Raw genomic sequence first — 26,778 nt, forward strand, 5'->3', positions numbered from 1 at the left:
CCACTCTGACAAAACAACATTTTTGCTTTTTCTTTTTTGTCCAGAATTGACATATTCACCAGATGGAAAATTTCTCCTTTCTAGCTAGCTGCTCTGCCTGGCACCATGGAGCACAAATCACAGGGAAAACCAGCTTGCACTACTGTAATCACAGCAATTAAAAACTTGTGGACTGTTGCTGCTGAAAACACCAATACATTTATACAAGAGCGCTGGACAACAAGTGCCAGAGAATTGACAAACTCCTATTAGCTTAGTATTTTAGTCTTGGATGCCACAATGCAGACGAAATACCATTTGCTCAGACAATTCACACATACCTGCTAGCCACAGCTGCAGCTGGGTCCCCAGCTAGATGGGATTAAAGGCATAGTTTGAGAATTTACATAAAGGCACTATTCTGAATTAATGTGACACCAGGGAAGCACAAAAGCATACGTTTCTAATGGGAAGCAGACACAAATGCTACACAACAGACCTTCTGGCCCTTAAACCAATGTCTGTACATGGTTGCAAAATCCAAAAGCACAAAAACCTGTTCAGTTTGGCAAACCATCGATGATGGGCAGCACCCCCCAGTACTATGCCTCTAACCCAAGATGAAGGGTAAACATTACATTCTTCCAGCATGAGACAATCGCAAAAAAGGTCTTTGACAACAGTGAACATGATCCAGAGCATTCATTTGGCAGATTTGGCAGACACATTTTATTACTATATTAAAAAAAAAAAACCAACACCAAACCCCAACAATACCCCCCTTCAAAATATTAGTTTTAAAAGTTACATACATATACATACAGTTACAAAAAGGAGAAAGTTGCCTCAAGAGTTCCAGTTACAGTAACAAAACATAGATGCATTTAGTGAGATTAATGTGTAATGTCATTGATCTGAATCCCTGTAAACCAAAGAAGTCTATTAAAATCTATACAAGATTTGTCAGACTAAACACGCGTTCAGTTATTAGAAGTCCTGTCTGTTCACAATGAATTCCACATACCCTCTACTTTGTGAATACAAAGTGTTCTAATATATTTACACTCCGAAGTTTAAACCACAGTGTAAAAAGAATAAACCTCTTTAGAAGTTACGACAGTTCTGTTACATTTTCTATCTGAAATACTGCCATGCAGTGCTTTAACCTACATCTCGGTTGGGGGAAAAATACTCTTTTTTTGCCAGTGTAGTGCTGTACATTCTCCGTACTGCTCTTGTGAATTCTACTATGCAGCTCCATCAGGTCAGGGCCCAAGTGCGCTTTCAGATATAGTGTCCTCCTGGGCTGGCGTGCTCTCAGGTGGGCACAGCCAAGGTGGCCTCAGGACCTGGCAGGACTCCAACAGCCACTCGTGCCTGCACCAAGCCCATGCAGAACTGCAAGGTGCATCCCACCTCTTTAGTAGCTTTCATAGCCACAATTTTAAGGCCAGTAATATTAGATCCACCTCACGTAAGTGACGCCAACAGGCATCTTAAGCCTGTCATCAACACAGGCCTTATTTAACAAATGTTCAGCCAGGGCGGTATAGCCTAACCATAGCCTGTTTGTTTTCAGGGAGGATCGGGAGTGTAAAGAAAGGAAGGAAAGAGACCCCAATTAGCCTAGGCTGCTTGTAACTACATTACAAACTATCTAAGACTGAAAAAGTGACTGAGCACTGCCTTTTTTTTTTCTTTTTTTTTTTTTCTAAAAATACTTGTTTCTCATCAGTACTGTTAAGTTATCCTTAACATAAACTCAAATAAGACAACACTGCCATTTTTCTCTGTATCTACACCAATAAATAGACTTAGGCCTCAAGAAACCAAAACATCTGGGATCTTCTGCATTTCCCATGATCACTATGATCACCTGAATTTCTTCCTGCTTTAGTTTTCTCTCTACGTGAGCTCCAAACTCTAAGCATTAACTTTCTTGTCAGGGCCTACATTTGTCTTACTCCACTTGAGCATTTTTGATGCTCTTCTTTAAAACCGGTGAAGAAGTAGTTTCTAAATGAGTGACATGAGCCAGGGATTTGAATGTGCCATCTTCTCGGTACGTCCCAAGAATAAAGGCAAAGAGCTAAGCCTCTGTTCTGTATCTTCCATGTGAAAAAGCACAGAACTGCTCTGAGTCTGACCAGTTACACATTGTCATAATAAAGCAATCTCACAAGTTGCTAATAGAGAAATGTACAAGAAGGTGAACATTTGTTTTGTTTTCATTTATGCAAACAGATTAAAACAACTACAGTTGTCTATGCAAGACAACGTACCAACCTATCTGTTTCTCATGCAGAAAAGAGAAGCCATATTTGCTGACAAATCTGGGTGGCCTATTAAACGAAAAGGCAAATTACAAAAACTCTCATAATTGGGCCACTAGACTAAAATGCTACTTTCATTCACTTGGATAAATCTCTTCAGGCTCCAGTCAGACTACTTAACATGGACAGTAAACCAAAGCTCTGCGGCAGCCATATGCTGTTCCTACACTTTGACACAACAACCAACCACCTTGGTTAATTGTTTCTGATCCTCTCTGTAAGACTTTAGTCCCACATGTATATTTATCTTAATGAGACCACCTACCTCCAGAGCAAGCTTTTTTTTTTGCTAAAAGAAGATATCCTGGGCACCCTCCATAGTCTGTCTGTGTTGCTCCAGAGGGCTATCTATAGGAATAAGTGAAACTTCTCTTCCACTGAATCCCCATCCCCTCCCAGCCAAATTGCTGCAGAATTTACACACATTTTGTTGACAGATCATGGTCACTCTAACCCAACACGCATTTTCTTTTTTGCCAAGTTCATAGGACTTCAGTTTGTATTTGTTGAATATATTTTAGAAAGAAGTTGGAGAGGTGCTTAAATTGGAGATGTACTGAAAATTATTTTAGCAGCAGATACTATTGACATAGCATCTTTGTAGTTCTGCAGATCCCCTAAAAAATGTTAGAAGAACAACTTACTGTGTTACATCATACAGAGGAAATAAACAGCCAAGGATGGCAAAAACTCAGTCTCCAAGTTCTTGGGCTAAAACATCCTGAATGAACTTCAATGTACGTTGGTACAGGAAAGCATCCTTCTTCTTTGGCTTACAAATATTTAGATGATTAACATCCACTGGAATAAGGTCTCCAATTCCTAACTCTAGGAGAGGGGAAAAAAAATAAGAAAAAACTACCAAAGTTCAAAAGATCACCTAGACTGAAAAGCGCATCTTGCATTAGCAATTCCTCTCTCAAAAGCAACTACTTCTGTCTTCAGTTTAACTGTTTTCTCTTCATTATTTTTTAATGCGCCAAAAGCATCAATACACACTGTTATAGTCAGATAGAGCTGTATGTTGCTACAAAATCCACACTGGTAAAACATTCGGTCACAGTTCTACGACACAAATGTACGTTTCTCCATATAGACAACTTTGAATAAACAAAACTCCATTTACCAGCACCTGACTGACAGCAAAGTTCTGCCTGAAGTTTAAGCATTGACATTAGCAGGCATAGGGCATCCAGACTCTGATCACCACTAATTACCCAATTTCCTTCTAAAATACTTTGATGTGGAGATTAAGAATGGGACTAGAAAGAACCTGAAATATGCCACAAATCACTACACACATTTCTGGGGAAATGAAAAATTTACATTGCTTAATTGCAGAATACAAATATTCCATTTACAGCTACTGATTTTGGGGCATAGTACAGCACTTATTCTTTCCAGACAGTTTATCACTACTAGGGAACTTTTAAGTTAGGATGCTGTAACAGTTTATTTTCTATTCACTCAGCCTCCTGAGAAATCCTCCATTTTGCTTGGAACCCTGTATCTTTAAGTATGTAAAATTACACTACAGCCGGATGAAGGTTTGCTTTCAGGTGCCCAAGCGTGCATGTAAGAAAAAGTGAGCGTATTGCTTGCCAACCTGGGTTTTGAACAAAATGAGTGGCGTGCCACTGAACCGCCACATACCCTATAAAAGCTTTTGAGAGCTTATGCGCTGCATTTGTGTCATCTCTAGAAGAGGAGAAATACGCTACAAAATTATAAGTGCACAGTGCTTATTTGCGCATTCTGTTATCCAGCCCTCTTTTTCATTTTGTTTTGTTAAATCAAAAAAAAAATGAACGCCCAGTTTTTCAGGCCCCGCCAATAAAATTGCATCATCAACGTTTCCGCAACCAATTGCTTCTTGAGAAGACATACTGAAAAAATATTGCTAAATATTGACTCAGGAAAACAGGGATGTAGCATCTGCCTTTTTCAGAGCAACTAACCTTGCCTTGAACCTAGTGGATTGAGCTGGTGGAAAGCCTAATCTAAAACCCACCAAAGCAACGGTTTCTGTTCAACACCTTACAGGTACCTTGGGCAGTGCAGAAGAGGGCTTTGCTCAGGGGAGACCTGAAAACATCAGGCTTAAAACAATTCTCTAAGAAGTTGAACCAGCATAAGCAAAGCAAGAGAAAGAATTGTTTGGTTTTCCTTTCTCCTACCAAAGGCAAAAAGATGGAGAGAACTCTTCAGAAGGCAAACTCTATTGCTTGAGGGCCAGAGATATGGAAGATAAAGGATTCTTAACACTGAAAAACAGCTTGTGGCTTATTCCTTCCAATAGCAGTTTACTAATTTTCTTTCTTATTTTTTAAAAGAGGAAATAGCTGGAATTTGTGGGAGCTTCCGAAACACTAGTCACCCTACCTATATAAGGATAAACAACAGCTACTCATAATTAAAAGGAATGGACTACAACAAGGTAACATTAGACCAGGGTCTACCCTGCTTTTTTCAATAAGCAAGCGTTACTCGCATTTAGAAAAACTGAAAGAAACAATTGTTATTCTAGGATATAAATGTAGCTGCCTCTGATCTCAGCAGGGAGACTGTAGTTTAAACTCAGCCAAAAGTTTAAACAAAAAACGCCACAACATAACAGATGTATTTTTCTAGGTCTTTCCACCATAGCATTTATAATCCTTCCTCATTATTGATACTTACATGAATAGATACAAAATTAAATAAATTAAATGGCTATTTGACTTACTTGCTGATTCCAGAGGTACAACATGCAGTTTTATCATGCTGCCTATGTGTGTTGGTAAGGTTTCTGCAAAACTCAGCACTGAAAATTTCTTATCTTTGGCAAAAGACAGGAAGTCGTCATTCAGCTCTTTAAGGGCAGGAGAATCTGAGAAAGAGCAACGTAATTTTTGCAGTGTTATCTTGAACATAAGATTATAGCATTTGTCTGGCAAGACTGCACTCCCAAAGAGATGTTTTGGAAAAATTAATACTCCAGCAAAAGGAATAGCATTTTGTTTGTAATCCCTTTTTCCAGCTATCATATGCAACCATTGTTTATTTCTGCATAGCATGGTATTTGTTTAGAAGATAAGAATCTGAAGTCCAGCACATGTTGAGTTACTACATAGCTAAATGACCCAAACTCATCTTCTGTAAACTTGTTCTGACTCCCTTTTTTCCCCCCTTGCCTCTGCAATCAAATGAAAACAGTTACTCAGAATTACTTACAGTAATTCAACACACAACCCAAAAGATCAAAAGGGGGTTCGTTGTTTTTACCCAGATTTTTCTGACAGCACGATAAAAAAAAAAGCATTATGAACACATCAGCATAGATCCCCGTTGTTAAATGGTAGCAAAGCGAGCGTACCCTTGCTGAGTTCTTTAACCTCCACAGACGGAAAGAGAAGATATCTGGCATTTATAGAATATTCAGCCAGCTGGGAACCATGGTGAGGTACACTATAAAATATGATTCCTCTGGTGTTGTTTACAATTTTATCCATTTCTGGATTCTTGGAAGCATCCACCAGCATCTTTTTGACTAGAAGACCTGGCAACAAAAATGGAATTAATGCAGGGATTTAAACCACTGTGAAAATAATGATCATGCTATATTATCCATGAAACAACTAACCACATTCTTGTCCCAGTTGATTAGTCCTTAGTTTGTCAAATATCTAAGATTAAGTTGAAAAAAAACCAAATCAAACCTGAGGAGGCATTAAAATAAAACGTCAATGAATGATGCAAATTCGATTTTGGTTTGCTTTAAGTGTTGATAATGACATTTACTATATGCCTAATCATGGAGAAAATTTTGCCTCTGGTTTCCCATTTACATGAATTTCAACTCATTGATTTTGTTGCTTTTAAATCAACACAGTAAAACCAAACAGCAATAAAAATCCTTTCAAAATGAACATGCTATTGAATATAATGCATTAAGAAAGCAGAAATCTATTTTCCATTTTTAGCTCTTTGCAAATTTTTTTTTGATAAACTATTCTGAATAATTGCATTTCAGACCGAATTTGGTTAGCAGCTTATTCTAAAATGCAACAGCAAATAAATGCTTCCTATCAAAGAGGCAATGCGCTTACCACCCATGCTATGTGATACCCACACCAGAGGTCTGTCTCCAATCCCAGCAGCTCTGAGCTTGTCAAGAAGCTCATTGCTCCTGTAAGCAATAGACTTCCTGCAAAGAAAAACCAAACACCAGCGTGATGAAGCAGGACAGGTTAAAAGGCAACGTTAAAAAAGAATGAATTTTCAATGCTGTGCATTTATGAAAGTGAATTAGCTACATAAAACACTAATTACTTAATTATTGTTGCTGTATTGAAAAATGCCAAAAACTTTTGTAAGGTTGGCTTCAAGGACAACAGGAATTTTGCTAAATTCAGTCTCTTGATCTTGGTAGAAAGTTTAATTTTAATTTCACTCACCACTCATTTCCTTTAGCTTTAATTCGACAAAACTCTTCATAGAGTTTTAGATAGTTTCACTTACACATTGTAACAAAATTATGCTTTCATTTTATGAAAGCATCATCAATGCATAATGAGCTTTATCCCCTAAAACAAGAATACACCTAACGTCTGACAAAAATGTACTTTGCTAAACAGTGCTCAAATTGTGGAGCAACATACAGGAATTTAATAACTAAGCGCATGATCAATCAATACATTAAAAAAATTGCAGATAGTGTCTTTTATACTTTCCAGACAATAATCTCTAAGTGCTTTGTACTAGAATAGTATAAAAGCACAATAATCTCCACTTTATAAATGAAGAGCTCAGCTCAGCTTTGGAAAAGATAAGCTATATGTTAGACGTTGAAAATGAATCTGTGGTGGAACCAAAACAAAACCAATGCCAATTCCCATTCCGAGCTTGAAAGTGCAACACTGTTACTCCTTACAGTGTAACAAGAATCAAACATAGAAGATATTTCATGGATAATGAAAACATCAGGATATTGGGGCAACCACTGTGCAAAGTAATTCACTTCATCTCTATTCGTTCTCAGCATTCTCACTAGAAATGGCTTTTATAACACATATGAAAAGGATACTCAAATGTGTCTTTTCAGCTGAACAACAGGCTTTAGGATAGCTGACAGACATAAAAAATAACTTTTGAAACAGTGAATGAGCCTATACATTTAGGGCCATCATAAGGTTGTGATTCTACTGCTACATCTTTGCTCCTGCTAGTTAAAAATATCTTCAATATCTTTCATTTTTATTAACCGTATTATCAAATTCTAAAATAATCAAATACCATGCTTGAATGAGCATTAATAGCAGGTCATGTAATTTTCCATTTTGTAATGAAAAAGACATTACCTTAAAATAAATAAAGAAATATATGTTTATTTCTTTTTCAAATTTTCTTCCATTATACTTACTCTAGATGGACAAAGGAAAAAGGTTCTCTTAGAATCATAGAATCATTTAGGTTGGAAGAGATCCTTAATATCATCGAGTCCAACTGTTAACCTAGCACTGCCAACAACATGGACGAGGGGATCGAGTGCATCCTCAGTAAATTTGCAGACACACCAAGTTAAGGGCGAGTGTTGATCTGCTTGATGGTAGGAAAGCTCTACAGAGGGATCTGGACCAGCTGGATCCATGGGCTGAAGCCAATGGTATGAGGTTCAACAAGGCCAAGTGCCAGATTCTGCACTTGGGTCACAACACCCCCCTGCAGCGCTACAGGGCTGGGGAAGAGTGGCTGGAGAGCTGCCTGGGGGAAAAGGACCTGGGGGTGTTAGTCAACAGCCAGCTGAATATGAGCCAGCAGCGTGCCCAGGTGGCCAAGAAGGCCAACAGCATCCTGGCCTGTATCAGGAGCAGTGTGGCCAGCAGGAGTAGGGAAGTGATGGTCCCCCTGTACTCAGCACCAGTGAGGTCCCACCTCAAATATTGTGTTCAGTTTTGGGCCCCTCACTACAAGACAGACATTGAGATGCTGGAGTGGGTCCAGAGAAGGGCAATGAAGCTGGTGAGGGGTCTGGAGAGTAAGTCTTATGAGGAGCGGTTGAGGGAGCTGGGTTTGCTCAGCCTGGAGAAAAGGAGGTTGAGGGGAGACCTTATCGCTCTCTACAACTACCTGAAAGGAGGTTGTAGCGAGGTGGGGTCGGTCTCTTCTTCCAAGTAACAGGCGATAGGACAACAGGAAATGGCCTCAAGTTGCGCCAGGGGAGGTGTAGGATGGATATTAGGAAAAATTTCTTCCCAAAAAGGGTTAACAAGCATTGAAACAGCCAGCCCAGGGAAGTGGTGGGACTACCATCACTGCAAGTATTTAAAAGACACGGTGCTGACGGATGTGGTTTTGTCATGGACTTTCCAGTGCTAGGTCAATGGTTGGACTCAATGATGTTAAAGGTCTTTTCCAACCTAAACAATTCTATGATTCTACGAAAATTATATGCTTCGTTTTATCATGAGTATAAAGTCAGAGTACAGTGATTTTTTGCTGTGCTTATGAAGCAGTATTGGGTCATTTTAAGTTTGAGAAATATTCCCCTTAAGATATAAAATTGATGCTATATTTACAACAACTAATAGCATAATTTAGTGTCTCCCCTAAACATGAAGCAGAACAGACTGTAAGAATTTAGGAAGTTGCCACAAGTAGTTATTCATGAAGCTAAAAAGATCAAGCACACCATGACCATACCTAATGTTTTTCCAAACCTGATTTTCACATGCAACAGAGAAAGGTAAATTCACGGTTTCACACCAGGTGATCCCAAGGATCAGCTTTACATGTCTCCTTCCTGCCCCTCCTCCAAACTGCAGATACTACGTTTGTTACCTGTGAGCCTCAACAGGACATTTTGCTTTCCAGTCACTCAAATGGGTGTCGTATTCCACAGATATGATTCTAAGGGCAGGACAGTCTGAAGCCAGCCACGTCTAAATTAAAGAAAAGTGAAACCAAAAGGAGCTTATAATTGAAGTACTTAACAAACTCTTGCAAGCAATTTATCAGCAATGGAGCAAAGATGTTACTATGGGGATAATATCAAAGAGGATTTTTGCTCTTCAGTTAATCCCCAAATACAACTTACACCTAGACTGCTTTTGTTTTATTACATACTGGTGAACTCTAGCCCGTTCCCCAGCTGCAAAGTAAGCAAAGGATGGAGGTGGGTTACTAACTCGTGTGTTCCTGGCTCCCTCTCCTGGGTGAAACAAGAATTACTAGAGATTACCAACAGGACTGATCAGTTGAAGTTTTACAGAGATACTTTGGTGGTTATAAAAAGGTATCTTCTGGACAGCTCTCATTATTGAGAAAACAGCAGACGCATGTGGAAATGTTATTGTCTTTTTACCTTTGGCCAGCACTGGCTATAGTCCTCTTCCCCTTCTGAAGTCTTTTTATCCGAACGCTGGTCAATGTCTTGCTGTCGCCAGGTTTTAAATGCTGCTCCCAAAAGACCATGAACAAAAAGGATGTCTGCTCTGATGGGCTGACTGATATAGAAAAAGGAATTTTTACGAGATGCATGGTACATATTCTTGTAGCAAATTAAATTTACACAGAACTTTTAACTTAAGGGATGCCAAAATGCTATTTTTACCACTATATGTGATTTCTTATCTTATGGACAGCATTTAATGACATTTCAAAGAGGTTACTCGGATCAAGGCAAAAAACAGGGATCCACCCAGAAGAAAGACATATAAAAAGAGGTATAGAAAGTACCCACCTCACAAATAATACTTTTCTATAATGAAAAACATTCTCTCCAGCTACTGTTAATACCGCTTGATAGCTCCAGCTTTATCATCAAATTAAATCTTCACTGTAATCTCACTAACACCAGTGACCCTGGGAATAGTTGCCACTAAGTGACATACCTCATTGGAGACTGCTTCAGTCCCAGATACACAATCACTATTAAAAGAGATCGAAGCTGTAAAATTAGACCAATATGTGCTGCTGCCAACAGAATAATTACAAGGCACTATATCCCAAGACAGCCAGTGCAAAGGTTAAGCGGTTGCAACGCATGCAAAGCAATAATTCATCTCATGGTTTCTGTTTGGATTTTTTCATGCAGTACAATACTACTCGTTTCATGGCTGTGGACTGCTCCCAGCAGTTCTGTTGTTCTCCTATTTGAGAATCTAAATTCAGTCCTCTCAACCCACCAAAGAACAGGAGGAGCAGGTGACATGAGTACAGCAGCACTCTGATGGCAACTCTTCCAAAGTTTTGTACCTGAACAGCATAACAAGTAACTCGAAGTACAGCATGTACAATATCTCCTTCTGCTTTACCTGCTACGATATTGTGGATGTAAGACATAAACACCATCGGGATACTTTTCTTTCACCATGTCCCTGTCTAGATTAGCCAAAGCTCTGGATGCATGAGAAGACTGAATGACATGTGGGGATTTCATTACTTCAGCAAGTACAGAAACCCAACCTACATTGAAAAAATAAAGCATCAGGTTAACTAATTAGAAACATCACCCAAACAGAGTAATTGAGAAACATCATTCTTCAAAGTATACTTGTGAAAATAGATGTTAAAACTTAAGAATGGTAACATCAAAATGAATTATTTCAATTCACTCTCTTTACCGCAGGAAAGCCAATGCTAAATAAGCAGAACCTCCAAAATGCAAAAATCCAGAGCAGTGAGGCAATGTATTTTACTACTGTTCATCTTACAATCTGAAGGAGAACCCCTTCTCAGAAGAGGGTCAGTGCAGTTGTCAGAGAGAGAACAGATCTCGAGCCTTTTTTTTGCAGGTAAGATGCAGGGAAGACAGAGAAAAGAAATGTCCCAGAGAGAAAATGAAGCTTAAAGCATAAGACACAGAAAACAACCCACAGGAATAATGGCAATTGGAAAAATTGATGCTTGCTGTGAGAGTATAACCATTTCTAATTTTAAAATCCAGTGTGTGAAAAACTGTTTAAGGAATTAAAATGTCCTCACTATTCTAAAATAGTACACTATTTATACCTAAGGAGCATAAGAAAATTAATGAAGGTAACCTTTGAATGCATTCCTCAATAAAGTCACAGCTAACTCAAGAAAAAGACACTTTGTAATACTTTACCTAAGATGCAAAATATAGTTTCTTAGACACAGATGGGGATGTTCATAGACTACTGAGGAATGCAAAGGACTATCTTTTATACACACAGAGACACATATGTTTCTTTAAAATCCCGATAAATCTTGTTGCTGCTAGCAAAAGTGGTCTATAAAAAACAAAAGAGAAGTCTTATCAATTCTTGACCAGCAGTATCCAACTGCTCATCTCTGTCCGGTTTACTGTCTAAAATTCCTTTCGTTCTGAGACCTCTGCCCCAGGGAGCCGCTGACTCTTCTGTCACAATCTCTTTCTCTACACGTATGGTTTTAGCAGCCATCATAAGAACATAAGAATGATGCTAAAGCTCAGACCAAAGGTCTTTGTGGTCCAGCTGTCTTTCTCCAAAAGTGAGCAGTAATGGAAGTTGCAGAACAATAAAAGAATAGAGCAATAAAAGGGCAAGTATATAGTGCTGATTCTCCACTATACGCTCTCAGTTTTCAGCAAGCAACTTGGTTTCTGTGTGTAGAGCTTTACGGACTTCTTTCTTTCCATGAATTTGTCTAATCACTTTTTGAAGCTTTGTAAGTCTTCAACAATTACAATGCTTCGTGGCAAGTTTTAGTTTGGTTATGCACTGTATAGAAAAAAAATATATTTATTTGTTCTGCCTCTTGATAATTGATGTACCAGAACCTTTGGTCTTGCATTACGAGAAATGCAGATGACCATTCCCTCTTTGCCTTCCCTATGCCAGGGAGGATTTTATAAATCTCCGTCATATTCTATTTCAGTTGCTTCTTCTGTCTTCGTCTAGTTATTTGCTCTTTATACCACAGCCATTCCAAATTTTTAACCACCTTCACAATCTTTCGCTGTGCCTTTGCTACTTCTTTTTGCAACAGGTTGATTAAAAATGCACACTGCATTTAAGAGGCAGATACCAGCTTGGACGTACACAACAGCAGATTGATATTTTCTGTTTTTCTTTTTATTTCTTTCCTAATAAGACATTGGGAATTATTTATTTGGTATAGAACTTTCATTGCGATATTTAGGGGTATTAAAAAAGGGGCATCAGAGCAAAGCTTAGCAGAAGTTACTAGCCTAACATGAAACAAGGGAGGGCAGGAAGGCACGTTTCACTTTGTTCCAAAAGGTAGGGACTGAACGCTGGTCTGTTCCTTTATAAGACTAAAACACAGTCAATAAAAAACAAACAAACAAACAAATTCTAATCTACAAGCTAGATGATCTGTAGAAGTAGGAAACTCAAAAGATTTTTGCTAGTATGTGAACTGAACATCAACCAAGTCCAAATTTCACCATCCATCAGAATCCGAACACCTCTGTAGCACTGACGTATATTGACTAGACAGCAATACAGGAATTTTTAATCAAGACCATCTAAACTGTCTATATTTTTTGTATTAAACCCAATGACAACACCTACCCCTCCCCCCAAATCTAAATCCCACAACACTACCATGGTCCTTTGCATTTTACAAAAGCACTGAATCCTCTGAAAATTTTAGAATAGAAATCTGACATTCAGACTGCTTGCACTTGCTTTTCTTTTACCTGCACGTACTATGGATGAATGAAGACGTTCATCCAAAGCCATATTTCCAATAATGCGAATTATGTTCCTTTGTATTTTTGCTGAATCTTTACGTTGCTGGTATATCCTCTGCAGTAGCTGAAGGCCTCCTTTAGCTTCAATTTTATCACAGTGAGAAGAAACCTAGCATTATACAGTAAATACAATGACAATAAGTACACATTCTGCAAAAGGTTCCTTGAGATGCTGTTAATTCACAAATTAGGGAATTTTAAGGAGCTGATATGATGCAGAGCCCTTATTACCCAGAAATTTTTATTAATCTAGAACTTATTATGCCATAGTTGAAGAGAATGTAAATACTTTAATAAGTTAAATGCATGATTTCTAATGGATTGATAACCTGAAAGATGCTGAGTACCATCCCTCTACTCTCTTCCACATCTGAGGGACACGAGATTGCTCTCCACTTGGCATGATGAAATTTTAACTAAAGTTCAAGGGTCTGAACAGGACAATTGTCTGCATTTGTTAAAGCACTATCTCAACCAGAGCTACTTGTCTTCCTGTTCACCATCAAAAATGCAATCATTATAACCCCTTCTCTTTGAAATGCAAAGGTATTTCTACATTCCAAATAGTACTGCTATCATTATTGATCTTAAGGGCAACAATAGATTCTAGTCTATGCAGATGAACATGTACTAATTACTTGTAGTGTCAACTACTGATATTGGCCAAATGCTTATTACTTGAATGTGTTGTCTACAGTGCTTAAAAATGTGTAGTAGTTACGGAACTGCTGATGTCCTGAAGTCTGTGGCTTTCAACAAAGACACACACACATTTGGAATGAGTACAGTCACAACTTGTTTAAACTGAAAATCTGGAATAAACCAAATTCTAGACTAAGTCAGAATTTCTATGTATATGGAAGATGTGAAAGGAATACTGGCAAAGTGCACTTTTTCCATCCCTACTACCAATAACAATTTGGTATTCTCAACGCTGTTTCTCAATGTCCTAGGCTTCTGAGCAATTAAATGCATGCAGAAGAATGCAGCGATAGGAAACAAGAAGAATCACTGTTACACAAAGTCTTCCATACTCTTCGTCTGTGTCTGCAAAGAACAGACTGGTCCTGGGAAGATGCACTGTATTAGCTGCATGCTGTGCAATTTTCTGCCCAAAGGCAGTGACCCTTGAAGGAGGGGCCTTTGTGAATAGCCAAGGTTTGCATTCTGTTCTGGCTTCTGATTAGAGTGAATTCATGAGGCTACTTTGCTTTATGTAAACCTGGCGCTAGAGTTGGATTAAGAGCCATAAGAAGAGATCACTTGTAAGCTTTCTGAACTGATGTACACCAACTCACACACATCCACACATACTCTGCACTAAGAATTTCATATCATCAGTATCTTGCTTACTGAGAAGCTGCAGAGTGGAAACATTAAGTGTTCCTTTATAATATCTATCTCCAATGACTTTGAATGTCAGTGGGAGGTAGCCCTATGCAGAAAAGACTTGTTAAATCCTCCAGACTTCAAGCATTCTCTTCTGCTTTTCTGTGTCAGAGCCGCCTTTCTACTTCTTGAAAGATAGATACAGATATACTACAGGAGAACTTACAAGGGCTAATTAGAAACAACAACAAAACTTACATACACTTCCCATGACAAAAACTGAGTTTGTTATGTTGCCTTCCAATTCACATCAGTTTCAGTTGTCTGAACACTCTTACAGAAGGGGCGAGGGGTAAGAGACAAGGAAATGGCAACTCCTTCCCAATATATGAGAGAGCATTAGAAAGGAATATTTAAAAATGTAGCTTTTCAGTTATAGTTTAAAGGACAAATTACCTTAGAATGCTGTACTAAAGCCTGCAAGCAAAAGAGTTCCACTGTCTCTGAAGGGACTTTACCCAATGTCTCACAATATGGAAGTCCATTTCCTCCAAAACACCATAGGCCTCCCTGAAATGAGAATCAGTAAAAATTATACCACATTCCAAATGGCTACATAAAATAAGCATTTCTAAACTAAAACATTAGGTGTGTAATGTTCTATAGAAATTGCTATAAAGAGTGCACAGCATGCACGCACTTTTCAAAATGTACAAATTACACAGGAGTACACTATAAAACCATCTACTATTTTTAACTGAAAATATTAACTAGATTTTCAGTCAGTAGTCTCCATACTCTATTACCTTCAAAACACACAATGAAGAGGGAAAATGTAGCATTTTCATGTTCTTAATGAATGTCTTAATTTAAGATAATTTGCTTAAGCATAAAAAGCAAGAATCAGACTGCATCTAAATTTCCACAGTTGCAAAAACGAGAAGAGGAGGAAAAAAGGTCTTCAAAACATAGCATAGTCTCTGAAGACCAGTCTCTCAAACATGCAGTAGGAAAACCAGTATAACTTCAATAAAAAACAGTTTTCTAGAACAGCGTGATTAACAAAATGCCTCCAAATGTGTTGTCCTACCAAAGCTCCCTTTGTAGCAAGAGCTCTGGTTGTGAAAACAATAAAGGAGTGATAGTGTAAAAATATTACACATAACTGTGTCATAGGAAATAAAAGGTTATTGCACTTTGAAAAATCTAAACAAAGCCTGACAGGCATCATTATTAAAATATGACAGTCATTTTTACTATTGCATCTTACAAAAAATCATAATCACTGATTTAAAAAGTCACAACTTTTTAATAAAAAATAAAATGCACAACAGATAGTGGATCACACTAGCACTACAATTATTATTTTTAAGCAATAGTGATACTTAAAATGACGTTCCTAAAGCCACTTGGGAAGCTGTTGGACAGACAGAGTTAAAGAATTCCTAGTTTCCAAGTCCAAACGGACCACTGGACTCTTCCAATTCTGGTCTTGGCAACAGTGGACTATTACAGGGAGGCATTTCCATGTGATATAACAAGAGTTTACTATTCAAGGTGTGGTAACAACTTATCAGTTTGCTAGTAAGACTTAACAGAGGTTTAATCATCTCAGTAGTAAAAGAACACTCAAGCAATGACAAGATGAAACGTGAAAAATCATTTTATGAGCCCTGCAAGGGGAAGGAAATGTTCTGGACAAAATGTTGAATTATCTGCTTTATGGGAAGGCTTGTAAGTAAAGACATAATCTTTCACTAGACCAGTTAGTACAGCTGGGAAAGATAAACAAGCTTACAAGCAGACAGACTGTGTGTAGAAGAGATTTTACTTATGTTGTACAGTCAAAGTCTCTGTATTTCTCTTCCTCCTATAATGCTCAAAAACATGGAAATAGGTTTGTATCTTTGAGCTCTGCAGGAACAAAGAACCCAAATAGTTCTGTTCTGCAGGTGGGAACTCACCCTTTGCGCAGCGAGAGTCTGACTACTTTCACGTAAAGCAAGAGATGTGAAGTACTGGACACATGGATCAAGACCAGTCTGAGGTAAAGATACTAACAACAAGCGAAGTTCATCTTCTATGGGATAGTCCTGTGAGAAGTAAGCACAAATAGCTCTTATTGTGTTCAAAGCATGAAGCAAAGCACAAGAAAAAAAAGAAAGATCTGAAATAAGAGAATCATCCGTATTAATAAAGCCATAAAATACAAACCCCAGACTTGAGTGCTCTGCAACTTCGGCTTAATAGTTACACCCGTAAAGACTTTGGAAACTGATAATTCTAAAATGACCAACCGAGTGATGAAAAGCAAGCTTTAAACTTCATACTTTGGTGGCCTTATAGGTCTGAAGGGCAGAAGGAAAAAGAGTGCCTCTTGGCACAGAAAACTTAAAAGCTCATCCTTACCTACACAGTAATTTTGGTGCTGCTCCATTAAAATAAATGTATAAATTACTAATAAAAAATACAGACAACGTTTCTTTCAAGCCTTTATCTTAAAAAAAAAAAAATCATATAGATGTTTGTTTAATAATCCAGGGTAGATGACAGGAAAATACATTCAACAAAGTGATTTTGTTTTCCACAGTCATGGAACTTGCAGTTATTCTAATCCTTGCTACAATCAGAGATGGAGATATATCCGATGTGCAGAGCAACAATTGCTACCCCAATGATTTTCTTAAACTTCCTAAGCAGCAGATTGGGAACTCTTAGCTTCAATCACCTAGCAATCATACTGCTGTAAAAATAAAATATATACACAACCATATACTACTATAACCTAGTACTTCAGGACTGACAGATACAGATCCACCACCATGTAATGTTACAAAGATAAGAAAGCAAAAACTGAGAATATCACTACCTATCAAAGCTGTTTTTCAGATTTTTGTTGGTTAAGATATACAGGTATTCTCTGACAGGGACTTCTGCCAGCATTCGTTCTATTAGCATTACAAAAGACCTCTTATATTATGCTTTATGTGTCAATTCTGTTTATTGAAGAAGCTGATGTGATGACATGATTGCTCAAACCATCATAGATATAGATAGATATAGATATAGATACACACACTTACTAATTAACACAAAAACAAAGCAAGGCCAAATCTATCCAATATGGATTTGTTGGTACTCAGAAGCTGGCAGTAAAGACGTCGGCCTACAGCAGAGCACCACACTCGCAGTGAGGTTGCAAAGGCCTCCAGGAGTGCTCTCTACGTGTAGTAGGATTCTGTCAGTACCAACAAAGCAATCTAGGATGACTTAATATAAGACTGCTTCACATTGCCTATTAGGTACAGACAGGCAGTGTGTGTATCAGGCTGGTAACTGGCTCAAACTTCACTGCTGGTAAATATATAATGTGGATATACAGCCCGAGAACAATAATTTATCTACACTCGTATCCATCATGTCATTCACTAATGCAGATATACCCTAGGGGTATATCACTATATTCTAGTTTTGTCTTTTGGTCTTAATTTTACTACTCATTAGTTACTTTAGAAGAACTCCACTTCAGTACGGTTACCGACAACAAAAGCATTGCAAACAAACAAGCAAGCAAAAATCATCTAATAGCCACTTTTCATGTACTTACATTCTTTATTTTTGGCATTGGTGGTGGAGGCAGGAAAAAGCGAAGGTCAACATCTTTAGATCGAGCCAGACCTATAGCAGTCCTTTGATCACAGGTTTGGGCAACTGTACCATACTGATAATCTGTAGTACAAGAACTTCAGTGTTAGGGTTAAAAATAACTTTAAAAACTAACTTTAAATATTTCATTTGGTTTAAAATGTAGTTTCTGATCTATTTTGTAAATATACTTGAAAAAAGAACCATGTCTCTGCAATCTACTTAAATAAGCTCTTATTTTGGAGCCACAAGTTCTAAAAGATAAAAATTGCGGATGTCAGACCAGCACTATACTGAGCTGAAATACACTTGGGCACTGATTGTTCATTATAGACCAGTTTGGTAAAGGTCCTCAGATGTAAATTGAACACAAGCAAAAGCAAATGTTCAGTATCGCCACTGTGAAATGAATACAAGAAATACAAACCCAAGCTTAATCCCCTGAGCCCGAGTTAAAATTTGAAAGGCATCTTGCGTACTTTTTTCTTTAATACTTTTCAGTATTAAAAACCAGTACCTTAAATCCAAACGCTGCAAGGCACTTAATTATAAATGATACAAAAAGCATGTTTCAATAAAATTGTTAATGTCACAAAATGAGGTGACCTTAGAAAAGGCTGGATAGCACCACAGTACAGTTTTAAGTAGCCCTTCCTTACTGAAGGGAGAAGACAAATTTTCAGTTACCCTACTGAAGGGAAACCAGATTTAAACAGTACCTACTGTTCCTTTCCAAAACCTACCTACTTTATAGCTGGAGAAATTGGAGAAATTACATACTGAAATTAAGAGGTAAACTGAAGGAAAAGAAAATATAACCTTAAAGTGGATCAATACTGTTTTCTATAAAAATCTGTTTCCACCACTGTTACGGTTATACAATTCTAGACCAAAACTGAAAAACTGACAAGCCCTTTAAAATATACTTTTCACAAACAGTCACAGATTGGCCACATTTTTGCTTTGTTGCAGATCACTTACAGCTGCAAACTGAAGTCACTGAAGCTGTGCTTTTGACAAGCAAAATACTCTATTTACAGTCATAGTTATGCTGAACAATTTGGTCCTAGCTGTGAAAAGTCAGCACATACTTTCAGTCTCAACCTTTCCTGGACTCGGTTTTGGAGTATCAGGTTAAAAAAAAAGCCGATTTCCCTCATGAGGTAGTTGGCATGAATAATTAGTGTTTGTGAAACATCCAAATACTACAACAATGAGCACTACAAAGGAGACAACAAAAAGCAACTAAATTTCCAAGTACTGGCCATCTCATGCACTGAGATCCTGAGATCACCTGCTAAAAGTATTCTCCTACAAACGTGAGACATTTTACTAAATTAGTACACAAAGCTTCAGCTTTGGTACATCCTAGCTCTCAAATGTTTTCAAACACAGCTCTTTGATGTAAATTGCTTGGGGAAATTAATTATAAAGAGGCAATCTGAAACAAGATAAATCCCATGGCATGGAATTGCACTGGAAGAGTCCTCAACTTACTGGTTACCAGAATAATGAGAGTCAAGATTGGAGTGTCACCTAGTTTATGTGGACTGGTGATGGAGAGGGAAGGAGGACACACATACACACACACACGCCCTTTACGTGGGGTTTCAGGGGTATTTGCTGCTGCAGAAACAGGGAGGACTTATTACTACTGAGTAATAACTAGGATGGAAAATGGCTTACAAATAATGCCTGCACATACAAGTCCTCCACCTCTAGTTTGTCATTACTCCCTTGCTATTACTACCTATCATCTCCTAACCAATTTTTAACCTAACCATGGCCTTAAACTCACTCCTACAGAACCTTATAAAAATCGCTGCCAGAACTTGTGACCACGTTAGCAGCCCCAACAGAAAAAACAAGGAACTAATGAACATGAACTGCTCTCCCACACCACAGCAGTGGTTTCAGTTCTCTGGTGGGGAAGCGGAGAGAGACCGCACTGCAGACACACGCTGTATCAGAGTATTAGGAAAGAACAATTGCTTGAAATGTAAATCAAAACCCCATAATTTAGACCAAATTTCAGAATGTATTTACACTTCTTGCAGCTACTAGGTTTTTTTCATGTTGGCAGCAGACTTGAAACAGCTAACTGAAACTTTGTTGCATTTCTGGGATGAATTAGGCTACATCAGCGTACATTACCGTGCCAGTGACTGTTGTTTGCCAGGTCTTGTACAGCCTGCAGTCGGACCTCTTTGTCTTCTGATTGACTTTTCTTTAAGAGAAGCCATAAGGCACATTCATGATCTTCTCCATCAAATGTACCAAATTGTTCTTTTAGCAGGAAAGAAATAAAACCCACGTTATTATTAATGAGCATTTTAACAGTCACATTTCTATTTGTTGAGTAAAAAAATCTATTTCTTTTAATATCTGAGTCCTTAACAGTAATTTAGAGCATAATGTTTTAATATTAAATTAGTACAATAAACAGTGACAGAACAAGATCAGTAAAATGCTGATCTTTAAATCAATAGGATGGTTTTGATTCATTTTAGTGGCATCAAGTTGATATTTCATATACATATGTTAGACGCAACCCTTCGCTGGCAATTACCAACCAGAATTGCCAGCTTCCAGCAGGAGCTGGAAATGATTAGCAACTCTTGAGGCTCTGACCTTGAACAATTCATTTCATAGCACGACAGTGGAGGTACGTATTGCTATAATTATTTAACAGATAGTTAAATAAGAATAGATAGTATGCCTGAGGAGCACAGTTTCTTATATGCATTGAAATTCTTATTTTAAATTACTCTAAAAAGCAGTGCAATACTGTTACAAAAAGACTGCTGCTTTCAGTGAATATTGGCAATTCTGATAAAAGCATAACATACTTTTCTAAAATGAAATTTTGAGAGTATTTCATCCTCCAAACGCCTTTTGTACACAAATCCGGTATCAAATATTAACCTGGTATCTTAAGCTTCAAACCTCTTCTGAAACAGGAAAAAAAATCTCAAATCTCTTCCTAACCATCACTTTCATTTACTTCAGGAAAAGAAATGGTTTTAATGCATAGAAAATATACTAATATTCTATATTAATGTAGAAAATTGTAAGTCATATTGACACCATTTCAAACACAAAATAACATGTTAAGTTTGTAAGAAAAAATATTTTACTTTCTAAAAGGCTTATGTTTTACTATTCAAAAATAATAATGATAGATAAAGCTGTGCATTCAACACCTACCATTAAAAGGTCTCCGGAAAATTTTAGCTTCTGTTTCTAGAATTTTCCTCACTGCTTTATGGATTTCTTTTCTGGCTTGGTATGTGATCCCTATAAGAGTATTTGTAGATTACTGGAAGTCTGAAAGACAGTTCTCTCAGATTTTTTTCATATCTATATATGAAAAAAAAATATATATACACACACATACGCAGACACATATATACAGAATTATCTCATATATAGAGAACTGTATGTATAGAACTATCTTAAAAAGCCAGCCACCAGCTTAAAATAAATTCGGTGACATTGTGAACAATATTATTTTTGTAACAGATCTCAGGAAATATAAGCTCCCTTATATAAGGGTGACTTCCATAAACATTCTATTCTCTTCAAATTCTATTTTTAGAATCCAAACAATTATGCATCTTACCTTGATATTCACTTGGATTCAGAGAAGCTGTACGTACATATACATAGGATTTAAGTTTTTCATGATGTATAGCTTGAGTATCGATTTGCAGTAACTTCTTTAAGGACAGGACTTCATATGTAATGAACACAAAACCTCTTTAAATAAAAGAAAAGTGCATATGAATATTAATTAAAAAAATATGATGGCAAAAATATGTTAAACAATCATTTTGGTACAAATCATCCAGATTTTAACAAATATATAATAGTCTGCAGATTATTTCAATTTAACAAAGTAGAGAAAAGACACTAAAATGCTCAAAATAAGTAATAACTATCAGAAAATATGCTTCAAAATTATATTCTACCATGTCTAAAGGTCCCATAATATTGTCACATTTTTGAAAGGTACATGAATTAAAATTTTAACTCTACAGATAAGTTACATATATTCTTGTCAGTTACAACTTACCCTAGTATAAGTGATCCAGTTATCTTTGCAATTTTTCCTTGAAAAAATGAAAAATTAATGTCAAACAAAGTTGTGTGCATCACCTCAATATAAACATAGTTATCAGACACTAAGAATGTCAGCCATTAAGAGTAAGCTTTTTTAAATTTTTCTATTGCTCTCTGGCTTTCAGGAAATCATTACCTAAATTTCCAAACGGAGAAAAGAGTACTTGACTAGAATTTCCTGCTCTCCTAAGCAAGATGATAAAACATGTATCCTGACAGTGCTATTTACTTTGAATATAGCCACCTATCAATTACATTCATTGCTAAGCTGCAGGAATCAACAGTAAACTTTCTCTGCCTGTATCATTAGCACTCATTTGGAACTCTAGATTATTTTAAGTTAACTTTTTCTTACATGGTGTGTATATTTTTTCAATGTATATGAATACATACAGGAGTATGTGTGTTCTTTGAGAAGTTCTGCAGAGTCTGCATAAGAAAATACATTTTTAAAAAAAATTCCATTATGAATTCCATAATATGAATCTAATTTATAAAGCAAACAGCTGAATAAACACATGCCACTCGCAACAATTTTCCTTTTAAGTCTAATGATTCCTGTGAGATTTGAGCGCTTTTGCCTGGACAAAGTTGAGCTGATTAGCTGGATGTAAGGATCTCAATACAGAGAAACTCTTATTATTTAGCAGTGAAACCCAATGGAACACATCTCACCTATCATGAATAATTTCTTTTCCTCAGTATGAATTGGGAGATTTGCCCCACAACCACTGCCACCAGGTTCTGTCTTTGTGAGACCATAAGAATTTTGCATGCAGACAAGAGGGAACTACATGTTGAAGAAATAACTGGCAGAGACGATTGAAAAGGAAAAAAAATGTAATGCTTCCTGTAGAGCAGAAATGGAAACAACCTATCTTTTAATGTTCAAAAACAAACTTCAGAATCGTAAAAATTGTCATTCTATACAGAAGGCATCAAAGAAAGCAAAGATTAAGCAGGAAAGATTGTAGAACTAATATCAATAAATAAGGAGGAAGAAACAACAGAAACATACTTTATTCACGGTTTACGGATGTAATTGTTTCATGGATCTAGAGGTTACAAAAAAAATCAGATACAAAATAGAGTTTAAAGAGATTGCACTTGGAGGGGGCCCTCATCTCATGCTCCAATTCCAGATAATCTGCCAGTGTCCTTCTACATATCACTATGCAAAGCAAGGTCAAGAGCAGACATTCACTTTAGGCAAATAAGAGCTTTTGATCACAAAGTATTCAAGGATTCAGATCTTTTGTATCATTTAATTATACACGGCTTTATACCAACACAGATTTTTCCTTTTTATTAATACCTCAGATCAATACATATAGAACTGTGCTTACTGATATCATTCCAGGGTAGGTGTGTTTTTGTGGCTGGACCAGAGGTTCCTATTTGTCTATAGCAAAATATGCAGTAGGCGGCCACTGACATTCTGTGTATTAAAAAAAAAAAGAAAAAAAAAGAAAAAGTAATGATTGATTTGAGAATTAGAGCAGAAAACCTGTAGCAGTTTTTTTCCTGCCTTTTTACAGCACAGGTCATGATAGCAAAGGTCACGATATACAGCAAAGGTCACACTAAACCATATTTGTGTCATTTCACTCCATATAAAATGCTCTAATTAAAGAAGTCTATAAGCTCCTCAATTTAATAGGCTGCATTTCGACTACAAGAAAAGTTTAAAGCAGTTTTTCATACAATTATGTGTTATTGTTGATTTTAGTGACTCTTATCTCCAATTAACTTCTCTGCTTGAAAGTCTCCTTTCCTACTTCCTCGTAACTCTCCCTTAAAAACCAGCCACGGTCATATCTCCATCAAGACATTACTCAGTATGACATGGGCTTTAATACAACTCAGTCACCAACTGCTTTTAAAGTTGATAATTGATTGCGTTAGCAAGTATTTTGGCTAAAAAGGTTCCAAGAACTACTACATATTTTTGCCTTTAAAGGGTAAATCCGACTAATATTTCAAGAATGTAAAAACCCTCTAGTTAATGAAAATAAGTATTGGTTCTAAAATGCTCTGAGTTCATGGGCTCATGAAATTCATAGGGCATGCTTACACATAAAACATAGAGGACACATCTCATTCTAGAAAAATTCTCGCACATGCAAAAGAATGAAAACCTAGCCATAGCCATGAAGAAGAGGAGAACCTTTTTTAAAATTAAGACCTTTGCAATGCAACATTATGAAGACACAGAATACAGACAGACTAATTGCACTGTATTCACCGAATGCTGAAATCAAACAAGATTTTTTTCTTCCAAACAATCTCACAAACACACATAAGGTATTTTAAAACTACCAAAGTTCTGAATGTACAAGCAAACCAATGCAAGCACGAATCTTCTTGACAGTAAAGGTCTCCATGGAAGTAGTAAGAGTTCTTCAGAAATATGAAACAATTTAGTCTCCTGACGTACATATGATGCAGAGCACTGAATTTTCTTCATTTTACAGGTAGGAAGATGAGTAAAGACAAGCACACTGCAACTTCCTTACACACTCTAGATATCACCTTGCATCTTTGAACAACTAGGACTATTCAGGAGGGACCATAAAGGAACCATGTCCTTTGGACCACTGATCAAGTCTGTATCTTAACCTCTGCACAATGACGTTCAAAGAAAGTATAATCAAGCACAGAAAACTAAGGCAATTTAGGCCATGCAAAAGCACCAATTCCTGTTTCTATCACTCACATATATTTACCATTTTATGTATTAGCAAAAGCTACTGCCTTTACATTTGATTTATATAAAAAAATCTTACCTAAGTTAGGAAAATAAACAAATTGGCTTTGTCAACCCACAACAATCAAGTTCTGCATGTTACTTTTGCTGGACTTAATCTCAAGTCTTAGTATTTGGATTTAAAACTACATCACTCTTCTCATATTTATCAAATTATTTTGTTAGAAACACAGACGTCCTTATTAAATGTCAAATTAAGTCTATATCACCACAATGACAATTAGCTCAAAATGGTAAAATGTCATGTGTGTAAATCTTGATCAGTAAATCTGATCTTGAAATATGGGAGCCCTTGATATTCTCCTTGAATTTACGGTAATCTCTACAGACCAAAAAAAGAGCTTTTATCGGTTTTATGTCAATGTCCAATTTCTCTAAACAACAGGACTTTTTTGTTTCCTTCCATTAATAGCCTTCCCTCTTTTCCTGTTTCCCCAGAAGTTTTGATTTTTCCCTTTTCTCTTGCTTGTGTTTGGGAAATTTTGGAAAAATGTCAGCATTACCCCAGCACTGACACAATCACAGCAGACAACTTTTTGGCTTCTGTCATTTCAGTATTGTGTTTATCCATTCACTTTAGCAGAGTACACAACACCATGAGACACTTGTAAGGCATTAATAATCAGTCCTCCAGAGGCACTTCCCCTGCCTCTAAACTTTCTGTCTATTCTTTACTATCTTTATTCACAGAACCACAGTACTCACCTTTTCCTAACTAATGACAGTTTGTAACCACAATAAACTTGTACTTCAGTGACAGGAGGCACCAGAATTCCCTGAATTCAAAACATACACCTGCAAACATAGGAGGGCCAAAGCGAGTACCATTTCTCTGTTGCCAGGAACCTCCGTTCAGGTCTGAGAGCAAATATGCTTACGGATATACAAAGATAATGCAAAGAGGCCCAATCTGCACCCTGTTTCACATCTGTCTCAGGAAACTCTGCAGTCTGCAACAAGCCCCTGCACCAGCCCATGCAAAAGTAACAAGCGGTAGGTCAAGAGGAAACAGCCTCGAGTTGCACTAGGGAAGGTTTAGATTGGATATTAGGAAAAATTTGTTCACTGAAAGCGTTACCAAACATTGGAACAGGCTGCCCAGGGAAGTGGTTGAATCACCATCCCTGGAGGTATTTAAAAGATGGGTAGATATAATGCTTAGCAATACAGTTTAGTGATGGCTTTGTCAGTGTTAAGTTCATGGTTGGACTTGATGATCTTAAAGGTGCCTTCCAACCTAGACGATTCTATGCTGAGGCTGTGCAGTGACAACGTTTCTGTCATTACCCCTGTGTGGGGCAGGAACACTGCTGCCTCGCAACTGCATGACTAGGGTATATTTTAAAAAAAGATATGAAAAAATACAATTTTTGTCAACGCAACATCTAAACGGCCAAGGAACAAAGCGTGGGTAACTCCGTGCCTCTTCCCAAAGGGGAAAAACCCGTTTTGACACCCTTCGCACGGAGCAGGTGGAACCCAAGGCACTACTATTATTCCTGGAGGTGTTTAACCAGCCCGGGCCACCTGGGGCCTCCCCACGCCCGGGCGGGGCAGCGCGGCTCGGCCCGCCGGGGCCGGGAGGTGCGGGCGCTCGCCGCTGTGCACTCCCGGATCCGTGAGGGACTTCGAGGCCGAGGTCGTTAAAAATTATAATAAATATTAGATCAGGAAAACACACCGCAAGTTCTCTGAGGTAAACAAGCGCCCCGCTTCGGCAGGCGGTAACAGCGGGGCTGAGAGCCCCCGTGTCCCTCCCCGCAGCCCGACCCCCACCAGGCCCGCCCCCGCCACTACCGACCCCACTCCCCCGGGCAAACGCCATCGCTACCTTCCGCCTCCGCCTCTCCGCCCAGCACCCGGCACGGGCGCCCGACGCGCTCCCGTGACGTCAGCACGCT

At 37.7% G+C, this 26,778-nt stretch overlaps 1 protein-coding gene across 5 annotated transcripts; it reads right to left on the bottom strand.

Moving 5' to 3' along the window:
• Positions 1–148: 148 nt before the first annotated feature.
• Positions 149–26,766, bottom strand: SERAC1 (serine active site containing 1). 5 transcript variants are annotated; one of them, XM_054194523.1, is made up of 18 exons: positions 26,709–26,728; positions 25,583–25,672; positions 23,457–23,548; positions 22,064–22,100; positions 21,611–21,747; positions 21,196–21,285; positions 20,143–20,274; positions 17,951–18,072; positions 16,308–16,436; positions 14,800–14,913; positions 12,961–13,123; positions 10,607–10,757; positions 9,655–9,796; positions 9,132–9,232; positions 6,401–6,498; positions 5,668–5,850; positions 5,038–5,181; positions 149–3,140 (listed from the first exon to the last, which is right to left on the bottom strand). In XM_054194523.1, exons 3-18 carry the CDS (start codon positions 23,545–23,547, stop codon positions 3,004–3,006), a joined length of 1,971 nt encoding a protein of 656 aa, XP_054050498.1. In that variant the 5' UTR covers position 23,548; positions 25,583–25,672; positions 26,709–26,728; the 3' UTR covers positions 149–3,003. The 5 variants fall into 5 exon arrangements, with proteins under 5 accessions (XP_054050498.1, XP_054050497.1, XP_054050494.1 ...); XM_054194522.1 differs by lacking the exon at positions 25,583–25,672 and having other exon boundaries at positions 26,709–26,766; XM_054194519.1 differs by lacking the exons at positions 25,583–25,672; positions 26,709–26,728 and adding an exon at positions 22,786–22,919.
• Positions 26,767–26,778: the final 12 nt, after the last annotated feature.

Source organism: Rissa tridactyla, chromosome 3 (genome assembly GCF_028500815.1).
Source record: "Rissa tridactyla isolate bRisTri1 chromosome 3, bRisTri1.patW.cur.20221130, whole genome shotgun sequence".
NCBI classification, from domain to species: Eukaryota; Metazoa; Chordata; class Aves; order Charadriiformes; family Laridae; genus Rissa; species Rissa tridactyla.